At 42.4% G+C, this 15,204-nt stretch overlaps 1 protein-coding gene across 2 annotated transcripts; it reads left to right on the top strand.

The window, feature by feature from the left end:
• The first annotated feature begins 5,891 nt into the window (after positions 1 to 5,891).
• On the top strand, positions 5,892 to 14,192 carry LOC110975673 (kelch-like protein 24). 2 transcript variants are annotated; one of them, XM_022228354.2, is made up of 3 exons: positions 5,892 to 6,078; positions 6,524 to 6,872; positions 8,275 to 14,192. In XM_022228354.2, exon 3 carries the CDS (start codon positions 8,293 to 8,295, stop codon positions 10,054 to 10,056), a length of 1,764 nt encoding a protein of 587 aa, XP_022084046.2. In that variant the 5' UTR covers positions 5,892 to 6,078; positions 6,524 to 6,872; positions 8,275 to 8,292; the 3' UTR covers positions 10,057 to 14,192. The 2 variants fall into 2 exon arrangements, with proteins under 2 accessions (XP_022084046.2, XP_022084047.2); XM_022228355.2 differs by lacking the exons at positions 5,892 to 6,078; positions 6,524 to 6,872 and adding an exon at positions 6,879 to 7,058.
• Positions 14,193 to 15,204: the final 1,012 nt, after the last annotated feature.

Raw genomic sequence — 15,204 nt, 5'->3', positions numbered from 1 at the left:
GTCTATTTTACCATGGAGTGGAGCCATCATTTCTCAAAAAGGGTAACATCATCTTGGTAGGGACGTTAATTTTCCCCCAAAAGACATAGCATTACCCAGGAGTAAAAGTACAGAAAATGACTGGTGACACTCTAAGCTCTACATGTGTCGGATAAATTTAAAAATGTTGATTTTATTTTGTTTTTCATTAATTGAGGGTAGTAGTCGCTGTTGTCTTTGGTAGTTGATCAAGTGGCCTGCAACGTTATGTGACCTAAAATAGCTTGTCATTAATTTGCATAGCACATGCTCTGCCGCTAGAAAAAAATCAGTGGAAATGTTAGTACAGTAACTTTTGCTGTTTTTCAAAGGCCGGTTAGCCAACTAAATTTAATCTTGAAAATACAAAATGAATATTTAAGAAGTATACCAAAAATGGACAGGGGTGTTCGGGAAAATGAAAGTAAATTTTTGAACAAAATCCTTGGAAATTCATGACTCCAACTAAAATGGTATTTATGAATGGGAATTGTGCTTGGTCGGTGTTATAATATTCAAGACTGGCTCGGGGAATGGACGCAACTAATCTCCTCATCAAGCACATATTGATCCCCTTCATGAAAAATTGTCTTGTGCAAAGTTCATAATGATCAATCGCGCAGTGGGAGAGAAGTAGGAAGTCATACAAATGTAAATGTTTAAAGGGGATAAAACTAATCCAAATACATTGTAATCAGCATGACTACAAAAACTGAAAATAAAATACACCATCATATCTTATTGTTAACCACTTCCAGCCACTGGCAGGAGGAATTTGCATATGTGGGACGACTTCCCGGGCGATTTTCAAGATTTTCAGTTTTCAAAATTCTTCAAAAGATCATAACTTTATTAATACCCACACGGGCAACAATTTTTCTTTCGTCCACCGGATGATGATGGATTCATGGATATTCTAGCCAAGGCGACGAAAGAGATTCTTCCACATCAGGAGGACAGGAATATGGCTCTTTCTGCAGGTTCGACCTCGCCGCGGGTCACTCTTGGAGCAACGAGAAGTTCACAGGTGTCTACCTCCCCATGGGCGGCACCTAATATTGAGCGTGGGGTCGGGCCGCCATACCTTGTCCCACATGTAACATCGAGCCATGACAGTACTTTCCCCAGGCAGCCATACCCAGTGCAACAGCCGAGCACCCGACTCGGCATCGGAAGCAGCTGTGCTTATACCCAGCAAGAAATGAGACCGAGGGGTACCCTCCCCAACATGTCCAATCCCTATACACATTCCAGACTATTGTTACTTAACACATCCCCCAAGATGTCTGAAAGGAATTCCCCAGATTCCTGCGAGACAATGACCAACACAAAGCAGGGGGGGGGTTCTCTCCGTCTCATACCTTGCTGCATGTGGCCGTGCTCTTACCCATGCCGTGCCAACGCCCATTTCAACTTTCGCGCCATTTGGCAATATGTGGAATGTGCCTAACGTTCCTGTGTATGCCGCTAGCCTAGGGGACCCGGCATGCTACAAACGGATGGTGCTCAACCAACCATGACGCCGACAATGGTTCCTCCATATGGTATGTTTCCTTATGGTATGTCTGTTCCTTGGATGAGGCCCATGTAACAACAATATGTGTCCGCCCATTCTGCTTATCAGTGGCGTGATCGAAGCGACGTTGAACTAAGTTTTGGAACTACAGAGGCTGATATTAGTCATGGGGAGGATGACAATTCTTCCTCAATTTCTACTGCATCGGGCACTTTTCGCAACCCCCATCATAAAGACACGGGTACGCCCTTATCTGATAAAGTGCTAGATTGGTGGAAGGAACTTGGAACAAACAGTCTCCAGACAACCTTAAAGAACTCAGTCTCGTGGTGACATTTGATCAAGTAGGCCACTTTGAACCTCCAGAATTGCCAGCTGGGATTAAAAAGGTCTCCAAACAAGCTAATTCGTCCCAGGTTTCAGGGGATAACCATTTTAAGTCGGCCCACGGATATATTTTGAAATTGGCTTTGACACTTCTTCATCTATTTGATGCTGTGGTGCATACAGAGTGCCCTGACTCAATGAGTAAAAATCTTGTTGAACATTTGACCTCAGCTTTGATTCTACTGGGTTCCACATGACATTGAAGAGACTGAGAAAGCGAATAAATTAGCAGCGAGGGTGACTGAAGGCTTTCCTACAACCCAGAAGGTAGCCTGGCGTAGCCACGGGGGGTCTGGGGCACGCCCCCATCCACACACACGCACACAAATTTCCGGTGCCCCAACTGAATAAACGAATGAATGGATATGGAACAATTGGCTAACAAAAGCTGGCCCCCAAAACTACACCACTGAAAGCTGGTACCCCCATAAGATATTGGTACCGTACCCTACTAGCTACGCCACTGCCAGAAGGAGAAGCATTTTGTGCCATATCGTCATGCTATAGCACGATCTCAGAACAGGGGACGTCGTGGTGCCTTCAGCCGTAATTCCTTTCGCAGCTTCAGCCGTAATACATCAAATCAAAGGGAGTGACGGTTCCAAACCGGCACGTATAGCTTTCGCTCGTTCGAACAGCAGAGTTAAAAAAAAAACTACTAGATAAGCCACTCCTCCCTTAGGCTGGGCGCCTCCGATATTTTTGCCACCAATAGTTTTTAGTAACTCGGGACCCATGGGTATTGGGAGCATCCACGGATATCATATCGAGCTCCTCCAGACACCAGTACAAAATCACATTCCGATGACAAGGATACAAAAAGAGTCACAGAAAGCATCAATGTCAGCAGAAATAGAGTCAGTGCTGAAAAAGGGAGCAATTACCGGCGAGAAACAAGTTGCAGGTCAGTTTATCTCTTCTGTGTTCCTCATTCCAAAGAAAAATGAAGATGAGGCCTATTTTCAATTTACGGCCCCTGAACAAATCTACTCGGTATCATCACTTCAAGAAGGAGGACCTAACAAGTGTAATAAATTTGCTACGACCGAACGATTACCTAGCCTCCATAGATATGAACGGCGCTTATTTTTTCAGTACCGATACATCCACCTCATCGTCAGTGTCTCCGGTATCTCCTAGTCAAACACTAGGACAGATTTTCCAGTTACGTGCCTACCACTTGGCCTGTCCAGTTCTCCTCGGACATTTACAACAATCCTAAAACCCGTGATAATATTCCTTAGCCGGGAGGGAATCCGGTGTGTGTTCGACCTGGACGATAGGCCTAGTCTAGCTATACAGTCAAAGAATGCAGAACGAATGTACAACGGACACTTCGACTTCTGCAGAGTCTAGGCTTTGTAATAAAGTTTTGCAAGTCGCATCTGGAACCAACCAGAGAACTTAATTATTAAACTCCGAGCACATGACGCTATCCCTGACACAAGAAAAGTTAGACAAGATTGTGTCTCACTGCCATCAAGTTCAACAATCCACCGATATCACCGTCAGCGATGTAGCGAGTCTTATAGGCCGAATGTCACTAACCATTCAAGCGGTGCTTCCAGCACCTCTCTTTTATCGTTGCCTACAGAACGACCAGAACTGCGTTCTTCAGAAGAGCAAGTCCTACGAGTCACCGGTAATTCTTTCAGCAGACTCGAAGGAAGATATTCAGTGTGGTGGATAGATCCCTTTCAAGTTTGGAATGGTCACTGATTTGTTCAGGACATCCCCGAGCTTCACCTTCAAACAGATGCATCTCTAGTGGGATGGGGAACGTGCCTCGGCGAGGCGCTGGACGCGCCAAGAACACTTCAATCACATCAGTTATTTGGAACTTTTGGCAGTGTGGTATGCGCTCAGGTCGCTTCTGACCGGTTGCAGCAAGAAACATATTTGGGAGCACACGGACCGCACTTCGACAGTGGCATATATTTCCCACAAGGGAGGAACACACGACCAGACGGAAGGCAAGACTGACCACTCTTTACAAGGAAACTCACTTGCTGGTTCCACAAAATGTTGGTCACCTCACTGATCAATGTGAACGGACTACACGTGCAACTCGTACTTTGAACTATACGATCCCCCAATAAGGACTGATACAGGAAGTCACTGTATCCTCGTACCATTCCTAAGTGGAATGCCTTGCCATCTGCAATTAAATCAGCACCAAATGTGAAAACGTTTCAAGGCAATGTTAGATAACACCTAAGTATGGGGGCGATGCATGAGGGACTGCACGTTAACAGCCACATCGGGGGCGATTTGTGCAGTATGCTGATCAAGATCAAGAAATAGTTGTCACGTCCGTTGGTACAGATTTGGGTTTGGTATCTTCATCAGGGCATACTTTGATCTCGGCAGAGAATCTTCCGGGGTCACAGAATGCCACAGCGGACATGATGTCGAGGCAGTTCAACGACAGTGCCGAATGGTGTCTTCTTCCTCAAATCTTCCGGAAGATCATGAACAGCTTTGCATTCCAGCCAGAAGTCGACATATTTGTATCCAGGCTAAACATCCAGCTTCACAAGTCTGTCTCTTGGAGACCCGATCCCTCGGCTTGGGCTGTGGACGCTTGTTGCTGACCTGGACCGACAGGTTACGCGTTTCCCCCGTTTGTTCTCTTTGCCAGATGCCTTCAGAAAGTGAGCAGAGACGTAGCAGAAGTAGTTCTGATAGCTCCCGTCTGGAAGACGGAACCTTACTACCCGCTGCTATTACAACTGACCATTTGCAACCTTCTCCTCCTGCCTAGTATGCCTACCGCACAACCTCGAACAACATCGACTAGCACACAAGATGCAACTAGCCGCCTGGAGGTTATCCGGCAAACCACGGCAACAAGAGGAATTCCTCCTAGCGAGTCCGACACAATTTTGTCATCCTGGAGCGGAATACTCACAAACAGCTCAATTCTGCAGGGAGACGCAGGTGTAGCTGGTGTTCTAAGTGGGATCCTGTTCAGGCATCTGTAGCAAAAGTATTATCCTTTTTACAACAATTGTTTAGTAATGGCCTCCAGTACAGGACACTCAGTGTTTATCGCTCTGCTATTTCATCCGCACATTGTTTTGTTGATGGAAAGCCAGACTTTTCAAAGGTGTCTTTAATTTAAGACCTCCTAAACCGAGGTATAATACTACCTGGGTGTTGGTGTTATCATGAGATATTTAAATGGACTCCCTGACAACTACCTGTCTCAACATCATACAGCTTTCACAGGAATTGGCCATGTTAATAGCCCTTGTAACAGCTGGCAACTGTTCATCTTTGACAGCTTTAGACATCTTCTTAAGAAGAGAACAAGATGGTACTTGTGTGTTCTGTCTACAAAAGTTAGCCAACTGTACTTCAGTGCAGTGATCAAGTAGAGAAATTGTTCTCCGTAAACGTCCTACTTACAGGAAGTTGTGTGTTGTCAGGGCGGCGGATGAATACCTAGATCGCACGGTTCTCTGCGGGGTTCTGGGAGTACGTAATTCACGCAACTTTTCATTTCTTGTGGAAAACCGTATCACCCAGTTGCGTTATCAACCATATTGCAGATTGGTTGAAATCACTCATGGCTGACGCTTAACATCTCGTGCTATAAAGCACACTCTACTAGAAGTGCATAGTCCTCACTCAGCGGCAACCCCCGTGGGTGTTAGGGGTGACATTCTGAAGACGGCAGATTGGCTTCATCGAAGACGAAGTTGCAGCCAGTTTACTGTAGACATCCTGACAGGAGGAAATATGGTCAATAAGTGCTGGCGTCGGCTTTACAGTTCAATTGCAGATGTGCTCTGAATATAGTCTACGAGGTGAGTCTCTCCGAGATTAGCGAAATATAATTCCCCAATTATGTAAAGGTTACTTACCTGCAATATAATTAGAATTATATAAGATAAGGGAGGAGAGACTCAACTCACTCCCTCCTTTATTCTTTCTCCTTTTGCTGCATGCAGGCAAAGTTTATCTCCCTTCCAAAGAACCAATCTAAACTGTCGCCAGTCACAATGATCTGACGTAGCGATTCAACTTCAAAAAGAGGGTGCATTGGTCTGTACCTTGGCACTGACTTAAGTTTGAATGTGAATGGGAGACGATTACATTACTTCATCATTCAACAGGCGGATCAGACTGCATCACGTGGGGCAACCTACAAGGTGAGTCTCTCCTCCCTTGTCTCATATAATTATAATTATATTGCAGGTAATTAACCTTTTCATAATTGGGGAATTACCGGGCGTGCTTTTAACATGTGACGTTTGCTGCATACAGTTTTTCACAACAGAAATGCTGGATCATTGAAAAAATTAGAAATTTGTGAATTATCAGGAGATAATGCTAATTTTCTCTGTTTGTAGTGTCAATAGGTGACCGATTCGAAATTTAAGTTTAACTGAAGATTATAGAGTTTGAAAGAGCGCGAAGAGCTAGTTTCAAAACGAACCAAAAACATCAAGCAAAATGGTCTTTTTTCCCTTAAGAAACAAGAGATTGAGGTAACGAGGCAGAACGATTACTATCAGTGAATGAAGATAGTAACAATCAATTCAAGTCTGAGTTCACGTAAATCACAAGTTGTGTTTCTTTTCCGTCCATTCGAAGAAACATGGGGATGCTTGGTGGCGCCAAACAGCTTGTGGCACTTCGGAGGTACTAGGTATCTGTGGATAAATTTGCACAAGATCAATGTCTGTGATACAGATCCGCACCGGTACCGGTGCTACATAGTCGGTACTGAGTCGTCCTCGCTGTACTTGCATGACGTGGGCGTCCTTGGCCTTGCTCTGACCATGGGGCTCTGACTGTTGCTGATTTCGCTTGACGGGACACTGGTGGATGGAAAAGGACGATTTGGAATTGTTACTGACAGGAGGGTGATAAACGGCGGTAGCACAGCCAAGCGAGCAGACGTTATTAACAAAGCAGTCTTATCTCCCTGCTGGTACTAGTGGTAGGTACAACACATACACATGTAGGCGCTAGGCACATTGGGGTCACAGAGGGGACACGCGCCCACGGCCACACACACACAGTACTTACAATTGTGTACAGTACTGTGCATGAAGCTGAGAGTGTGCATGAAACTTGAAAGATGATTATTATCTCGGTTTTTCTTGTATTGGTGAGTAGAATCAAGGTAAGACTTATTCCTTTATGTATTTATGGAAATCAGTTCCCTAATACATGTAATACATGTAGCTGCAGCCATTGGGTCTTTCAGGTAGTGGTGTAATGTCCAAAAATCCAATTTTACCCACCTAAGAGTTAAGACAATGTACATGTTCACTGTGTAACAACATAGAGCTATGGTAAGACCATGGTAAGACATTCCTGTTTGAAACAGTCAAGGTCATGTGCTTTATTCCTGATGTTGTAAAGAGTACCATTAGACCATAGAGCTACTGATACTAGCATCACTCATGGAATGGATTTTAAAATTCTGACAAGGTGTGTGAGGTATCAGTCCAAAATCACCTTTGCAGCTAGCTGAGAAGTTTTTAATTATACTTGGCAGAAGTTGAGTTAGGAGTCATATTTGGAGAATATTGGTAGTAGCAGAGTCCCTTTAAAGTAAAGTCAACAACATTTTCAGAAAAAATTATAGATTATTTTTCTCGCAAACTAGGGCATGCATGTCTTTGAAACATTACTGCAGTAATGGACCCTCCAAGTTAGTAAATACGTATGAAATGCAGAAAGAGGTCAGGATGTAAATATTTCCTTATAAATATAACTTATAAATATAAGTTTTTTCAAATCTGTGACAGTATTGATAACGTTAACGTGGCTGAATTTCAAATTGGTAGGGCCATGCACATGTAAAGGTACATGTACACACATGCATTTTTTTCAATAATATCCACCAACAAACTTACTGCACTTCCTTTTGGGGGTGAAAAGAAAAAGAAATCCTTCAGAGCTAGAAGTCTTTGCTAGGGTGTCAAAAGAATTGAACTTTTTGGATACTAATTGAATTCAGTCCACAGAAACAAAGAAATGATCAGACAGTTACATGTACAGGGCCATGCTTTGCACCTGTGCTGCCTCACATGCACATGAACCGGTGCATTCACTGTTCATGTCCCTTGCAGTAGAGCTGCATGTACATGTATTATGACAGCCAGCAAAGCTTATACTTTATGTGGTCCAGCATGGTTTCCGCGACCGAACTTCAAGAGCGAATGAATACATGTACAGGAACTTTGTGCAGCGGACTTGGTGCTTGCTTTGTAAAAAGTCAGTTAGCAAATTATATTTTGTCCTGTACCAATTCTTACTAAAACATCAAACCTGCTCCCTGCTGTAAATCTGAATCATAGTAATTGATAATGATTAGGGTTTCTTCTTTTCAGGTCTCTTGACTGTAGGCCATGGAAGGAACTAATTCTACACGTACATCTGGACAAAAGTCAGAAATGAACATACATGTACTCTTCCAAGACACTGGCCAATCCTCGGAGATCCTGACCACTTTAAACAAAATGCGTAAACAGGGTCAGCTGACGGATGTAACTGTCCACGTTGGCTGTCGGACCATTCCTTGCCATCGAGCGATCCTGGCTTGTTGCAGTGAATACTTCCTTGCTATGTTCTCGAATGACTTGCGTGAGAGCGATGAAGGGCATGTGTACTTAGACAAGATGGATGCCGACATCTTGGAGCTGTTAGTAGAGTACGCCTACACGTCCACCATCATCATTGACACAGCAAATGCCCAGGCACTGCTGGAGGCCGCACATCGCCTCCAGTTTGCTAAAGTTGTCGAGGCATGCTGCGATTTCATGGAGAGTAATCTTGATCCTTCCAACTGCCTGGGACTGCTGAGCTTTGCCGACAAACATTCCTTGTCAAGGCTTTACCAGGCTGCACTAGCATACAGTCTAGAAAGATTTGAGGAGGTCTGCAAGCAGGAAGAGTTCCTGCAGATGACAACCAGTCAACTTGCTGAGTATCTCTCCCACGATGCACTAAATGTGTCAAAAGAAGAGACGGTGTATCGCAGCTTTGCACAGTGGAGGGAATCAAATAAGAATCTTAAGTCCTCAGATCTGCACAGGCTTCTCCGTTGTGTGCGTCTGCACTATCTTCCCCCAAAACTCCTGCATTCCGTCGCAGGCGATCCTGATGTCGCCCAAAGCTCGAAAACCATGGAGTTGGTCAGTCAGGCCATTGAAATCCAGAAAAAACTTCAAGTTCAAACCGAGAGACAAGCACAGAGCGTCAGCTGTTCCAGGCCCAGGCCGTCGACCAGGACTGAGGTCATGGTTGTCGTGGGAGGTTATCGGGATGACCACAGCTGCATCACTGATGTCAGATTTTTCAATCCGATCCTTAAGAAGTGGGAAAGCCTTACGAGTATCCCAGAACCACTGAGTGGATATTCAGTCACCCGTCTGGGCAATTGTATTTACGTCATAGGAGGCAAGCTGAAATCCAGCTTCTCCCAGTTGGTGTACCGGTATGACATCGAGAAAGACGGATGGGGTGCGATGTCAGGCTTGACCTGTGCCCGCCAGCACCATGGTTGTGCTGTCATAGAGGACCTGATCTTCGTTGCTGGCGGCGAACAGAAATCAGGCTTTGTTGCGGAAGTTGAGAGCTTCAGTGCCAGCAGCAACCAGTGGCAGACCGTCACCGAACTTCCAGAGCCGGTCAGTGGTCCCGCCATCGCATCCCATCGTCAGAAGCTGTTCGTCGTTGGAGGCCAGACAGGCCAGGCCACAACCTACGGTCACATCCAGTGCCTGGACACGGTCACCACCCAGTGGACTGTCATTACAACAGTCCCCATCACTAGCCGTCACTTCCCCACCTTGATGCTCAATGGTTACATGTACATCCTCGGTGGTTGTGGTCGGAATGGGATACAGGTCTATGATCCAGACACAGACATCTGCCTGCCCCCCATGACCATGTGTAATACGGAGAGGCATCTCTTTGCTGCCGTGGCCCTCCAGAGGCAAGGCGTGATTGTGGTAGCCGGCGGGATGCGGAACTATCAGGCGCTGACCTCAGTTGAAGCATTCAGTCCAATTGCTAACTATTGGTCAAATGTCGTCGACATGCCTCATGCTCTTAGAGTTCATGGATGTGGAGTGACCATCCATAGGTATTTAGGCCCTCCGTTGTACTGATTCAGATGTCAGAGAACATTGGCCAAAGAAAGTGTCAACAGCACTGTCTGTTACAAGAACAGAAGCAAGGTCCAGTACAGTCATCTGTTCTCTTTCAGTATGCAAATTTGACAAGTATTGATTTATAGGAGAGTGGGACTTGTTTTTCCAAGACCCTTTTTACATGTGATACGCATTCATTGCATACATGCACATGTAGGCATTTCTGTCACAGACATGACAGATCTGGCTTCACTTGTTAAGCTCAATTCAAATGTACTGTGTGTACATGTGCCATGTTACTTCATCCTTGCAATTCCAAACATCGGAACGGTTCAGTCACTTTCCATTCAAAATCTGCTTGAACTGTAACTTTGCATAAATGTCTTCACACCAAGATTATTTACCATCATCAGTTGTTTGTATTTTTGCTGATTTTTGCTTGCCATTAAAACACCAAGATTATTTACCATCATCAGTTGTTTGTATTTTTGCTGATTTTTGCTTGCCATTGGAAAACTTGGTGCTTTGTGTCTTTCTTTCACTGTATGAGATACATGTATACTGAGTAATGAGTAATGTACATGAGTAACAGAGTAATGTTCATGAGTAACAGAGTAATGTACATGTACACGTACCATATACATGTACATTATGGTGTATGCACCTTGTAAAGTACAACGTACAATGTACATGTGTTACATGTAAATGATTTAGTCGTGCCGTTGTGAGCTGTGTATGAATTGTCACTTTAGTGCAGGTTGATTGTATAAATGAATGACTTGACTACTGGTATTTCTCAACGACTAGTCAACGTGCCCCAAAGCCTTGCAGTGTACATTGTATGTGACACTTCGTGTTTATGAATGCAGGTGCATTAAATGAATTATCTTGGAGCAAATTGAAAATGCAGAATTGAAATATAGGGTGTGCAGTACATGTTCAGGCAAGTTCAGGCATGAACAATACATGTAGTTTCACCACTTGCACAGTTGAATGCATGTGCACACTGCATTCCCATTCACTGGCAATTCCACGGTGTCGGACGTACATTTCAGACACTTCCAACAGTGTGAATTAAATGAGAATTATAACCCTCAAGCAGATATTCATTTTGATAACAGTTGTTGGTACATTGATTTAATAAAACAATTACCCACTCAGCGTTATTACTCTTGTACAAACTGACTCGCAACGCCATGGTGTCAGATGTACTCATAGAAAGTTCATTTTTTGAGCTTCCAGTTTTGTATCACAAACTCTGTGCTGTGCTAGGACTTGAGGTGATCTTTTTCCTGTGTTTAGTTTCACTAGACCCCTGTTAATAAACTTCAAGGCAAGATATTGTGACATGTGACAAAAAGCATGTATTACATTGGTGTCGGACGTACATTTTGTGGTGTTGGACGTACACCTGAAATTACTTCACAAAAATAGAAGGTAATCAGTTTAAACCTAAGCTTACCTCATTTCACATCTTTCAGATAACTCCAACGCTTATCAAAACAACTGGAAAAAAATTGGATAATAAGGTATTCAATGAAACAGAATGACAGAAAATACAGTTGGCAATCTTCTTGATGTTTTTGGTTCAAAGCACTGTAAAGTAAATTGCCCCTATGACGTGCAATGCTGGTTGCACCTGTACATGTCCAGTGTATGTACATGTACGCTCATACATGTACATACTTATATGTACATGTTGCACGTGGATTGCCTTTCTCCCATAGTTATGACTTTCCAGACCTGTTCACTAATCAATTCTAATTTATGTGTGCGTGCATATAAATGGCAAGTGGAAGCAACAAGCTACATGTAGAGTGGCCCATTGAAAATATACAGGGGCATAAATTTTAAAGTCATTTTCTCCTACTTGTAGCTTCTGAACTTTTTTTCACTTTCAAAATGATACATAATATTTCACATTTGGACCATTTTGAAATTTTTACCCAGCAGTTGATGCTTCCGTGGAATTGCCCTCATATGACTATCATTGAACGATTTCACAAAATCCCATCACCCCGCTCATTTGCTGTTGGTTTCATCTCTCATTGCATTCATTTTCTCTGTCCTCACTCTGTCTGTCCCTGTCATGTTTCCAAACAGGCATTAGGTCGACAAATTTCATGCGTTATGATTGGCTAACATGTTGCAAACTCTTGGTGGCGCTCTATTGTGAATCGCCCGTATTATTTTCATGGCAGTGCTTCTCTTGGGAAGAGTTCCATAGGGACAGCACTACAATTACCCATTAGCCATCTGAAAGCAGTGACACGACCTAAGAAGTCAAGTTCAGCAGGGAAAATATGGAAGAACATGTACATGTGTTTTGCATACAAAAACACCTGGAATTTTTCAGACAAGTCTCATGGGGTTTGTGCACAGAGTGTCAAGTAGCTTCAACACATGCAACTCTTTCCCTTTCCTCAATGCCAATCTATGAAACCACGCTATTGGTAACCAGCAATGCAACTAAGCACTTATGGTTGGACTATGCTTTTAACTTCCGTCGTCGCTTTAACTTGCCCTCAGCTATTCAGCATGCTTTAAACCCGTAAGGTACAAGTAGGCCAGACCAGTTTCTAAAACAGCTACAGTATTTTTCTAATAGTATCTTCAATTACTTACCCAGTGTTTAGCATTTAGCACCAACCTATTGGAGTATAAACCAAGAGAAAATATAATGTAAACATGTATTATGGAAGTTGGCTTTAAGTGTTTGAGAGTAACCAAAAAATTAATGTAAGGTGTAATTAATATTGTGGAAATGGGATGCATACCGGTACATGTAGCTCTGATGAAGTGTTACATAGTACTGCAGCAGTGCTTGTGTTTGTCTTTCCTGTGAAATATTTCTGCAATTAAATTGCAATATTTATATTTATTAAAATTAAAGTTAGAAACAAAAATCATAACGTAATTTGATATACTTGGATAGAGATTTTGGTTTTTTACTTTTTGCTAGATGTGTATTGTTAATTGCTTAGATCTCAGCTTTATTTTGCTTGCTTGAAACAGTAAAGTAGAATTGTTGAACTGAGTTCAGCAATAGCATGTGCAACATGAAAAATGATAGCAGGGTGTAAAATTAAATTTTGCTGTCTGACAGCACTATATGTAACTTTCTAATTTAGTATTAAAACTGCCTAGAATTTAGCTTTTTCACATTTCAACTTACATGTAATTCTACACTAAATGTGTTACCCATGTAGTGGATTCTAAAAGACAAATGTACGTAGAGTGATTAGTTTTTTGGTCAACTATTTACATTTACTTTGAGGAAATAGACGTACGTTGTTGGTTGTAGTGTATGCTTGTAAGAATACTCCAAATGTAATTATGGGCCTTGTCGCTACAGTGATCACTTGCCGTATGTTGTTTTTTTTTTTTAGTTTACAGAGCAAATGTTGCTATCGTGTGATGTTGGTCAACATTGAAGGTGCAATCCTTGCTGACTACATGTACATGCACCGTAGTTCAATGTTAACAAACTGGGCAGGCTAGGCGCTTGTTCAGTGTGTGTTGCCACTGTCGAGGGATGTGCATGTATCATCAACGGTGTATCAAGTCACACTTCGTGTCGTCATCATGCATGCACAGACAGTTGAATCATCAGACACAGAGCGTTTCAGTTACATATTGTGTGTACATGCACCGGTACGTCAGCTCTTGATCTGCCATAATATGGGAGTCACGAATAAGTTGTGAAGTGCAGTCAGAAACTACATGTACATGTACACTGCGTAATAAGTGACTTGGACCGTGATTCTTGAATTCACATCTGACCAGGCACATCCTACTCCAACTTTCTAATTGTGAATGAATAGAGTTGATGGTTAGACAACTTCCACTGACAAAAAAGCTTACATGTACCATTTTCAAATTCAATTTAGTGGTAAGAAGCAAAAAACTGGAGCAGATTGTAAACCAATCTACCGTGACAAAAAGAATTTTTTGGTCCAGTTCATCTGTCTTAAAATGTTATTCAAGCTATTTTTCATCAGATGTCATTTAAAAAAATATGTAGCTATGCAGTGTTTTATTCTGAAGTACTGTACATCATAGAGTATTGTTGCTGTGCAAAGCACCTGACACCCAGCCTTTTAAAGTGGCACAATTTTGTAATGATTAAAATGCAAGTGTGTGAACCCAGCAAAGTAGACTCTGTCCGTTTTTCATCTTTTGCATATATATATTACATGTATCTACTCAATGAAGGACTCATAAAAATACAATGTATTGTATATTATTTGGAGACTCAGGAAAAAGAAAGCCGTGTAAATCCAATAATTGGTTCTCTGATGTCTGGTCATTACATTTTGTGAAGGTTGGAAGGACCACTACAAGAAGATTCCCTTCACTTTCATCACTTTCATTTTTACCAAGTTACCAGCTTTAAGGAGAAATACTTTTTCAAATTATAGACACGGCTGTCTTTGTCTTTCATGCATGTTTCTATGTTGCAGTATTCAAATTTCCTTGCCGGCTTCAGAATAATACATGTGACTTTTACACGGCTCCGTCTGTCAGTGAAGACGGTGATGACGCACGAGGTTGGAAACACGTGCACATAGATTGATCTTACAGTCCACTGACAGAGATCAGCCGTGACTTCATTACCAGTATCTCCAATCATCTGCAAATGTATACTGGTTAGGGTCACTGGCAACAGCACACAGCTCAGCAGGCATTGCTCAGTGATGACATCTTGCAAAAACAGAAGCAGTAATGAACTACTGTAGGAGGCATCAGCATAAAACTGGCGACAAATCTTCTGGTGTTTACCATAAATATTCCTGCAAAATCCCCACAATTTTGGAAACAGGGATGAGGAGCACAGTTTGAAGTTGCAACTCAACGAAAAGGGGGCTATGATACTATTATATGCAAAGAAGACTGAAAAGCGATGATAAACTCCTTTCTTAGACCAGTGATAAAATCTTTGAAGACATCATGACAATTGAAATACTCCATATTATTTACTTTGCAGGCATAACTTAACTTTCAAGAGAATGGATTTCTGCTAATAAATTATTAGAAATATGTTCAGAAAAAATAAAACCAAAGTCTTCAAGTATCAAAGCAAATTAGTTCCTAATTTTTCTTTCAGCCATCATTACGTTTATAATATTGCATTTTTTGAAAGTAGAACATTCAATATCCGTAATT

The sequence above is a fragment of the Acanthaster planci genome, linkage group LG06, assembly GCF_054643075.1.
Source record: "Acanthaster planci isolate LZ-2023a linkage group LG06, COTS_SCS, whole genome shotgun sequence".
In the NCBI taxonomy this organism is placed as follows: Eukaryota; Metazoa; Echinodermata; class Asteroidea; order Valvatida; family Acanthasteridae; genus Acanthaster; species Acanthaster planci.
Note: the sequence above shows the minus strand (reverse complement) of the source record. Positions and strands in the feature narration are given on the sequence as shown.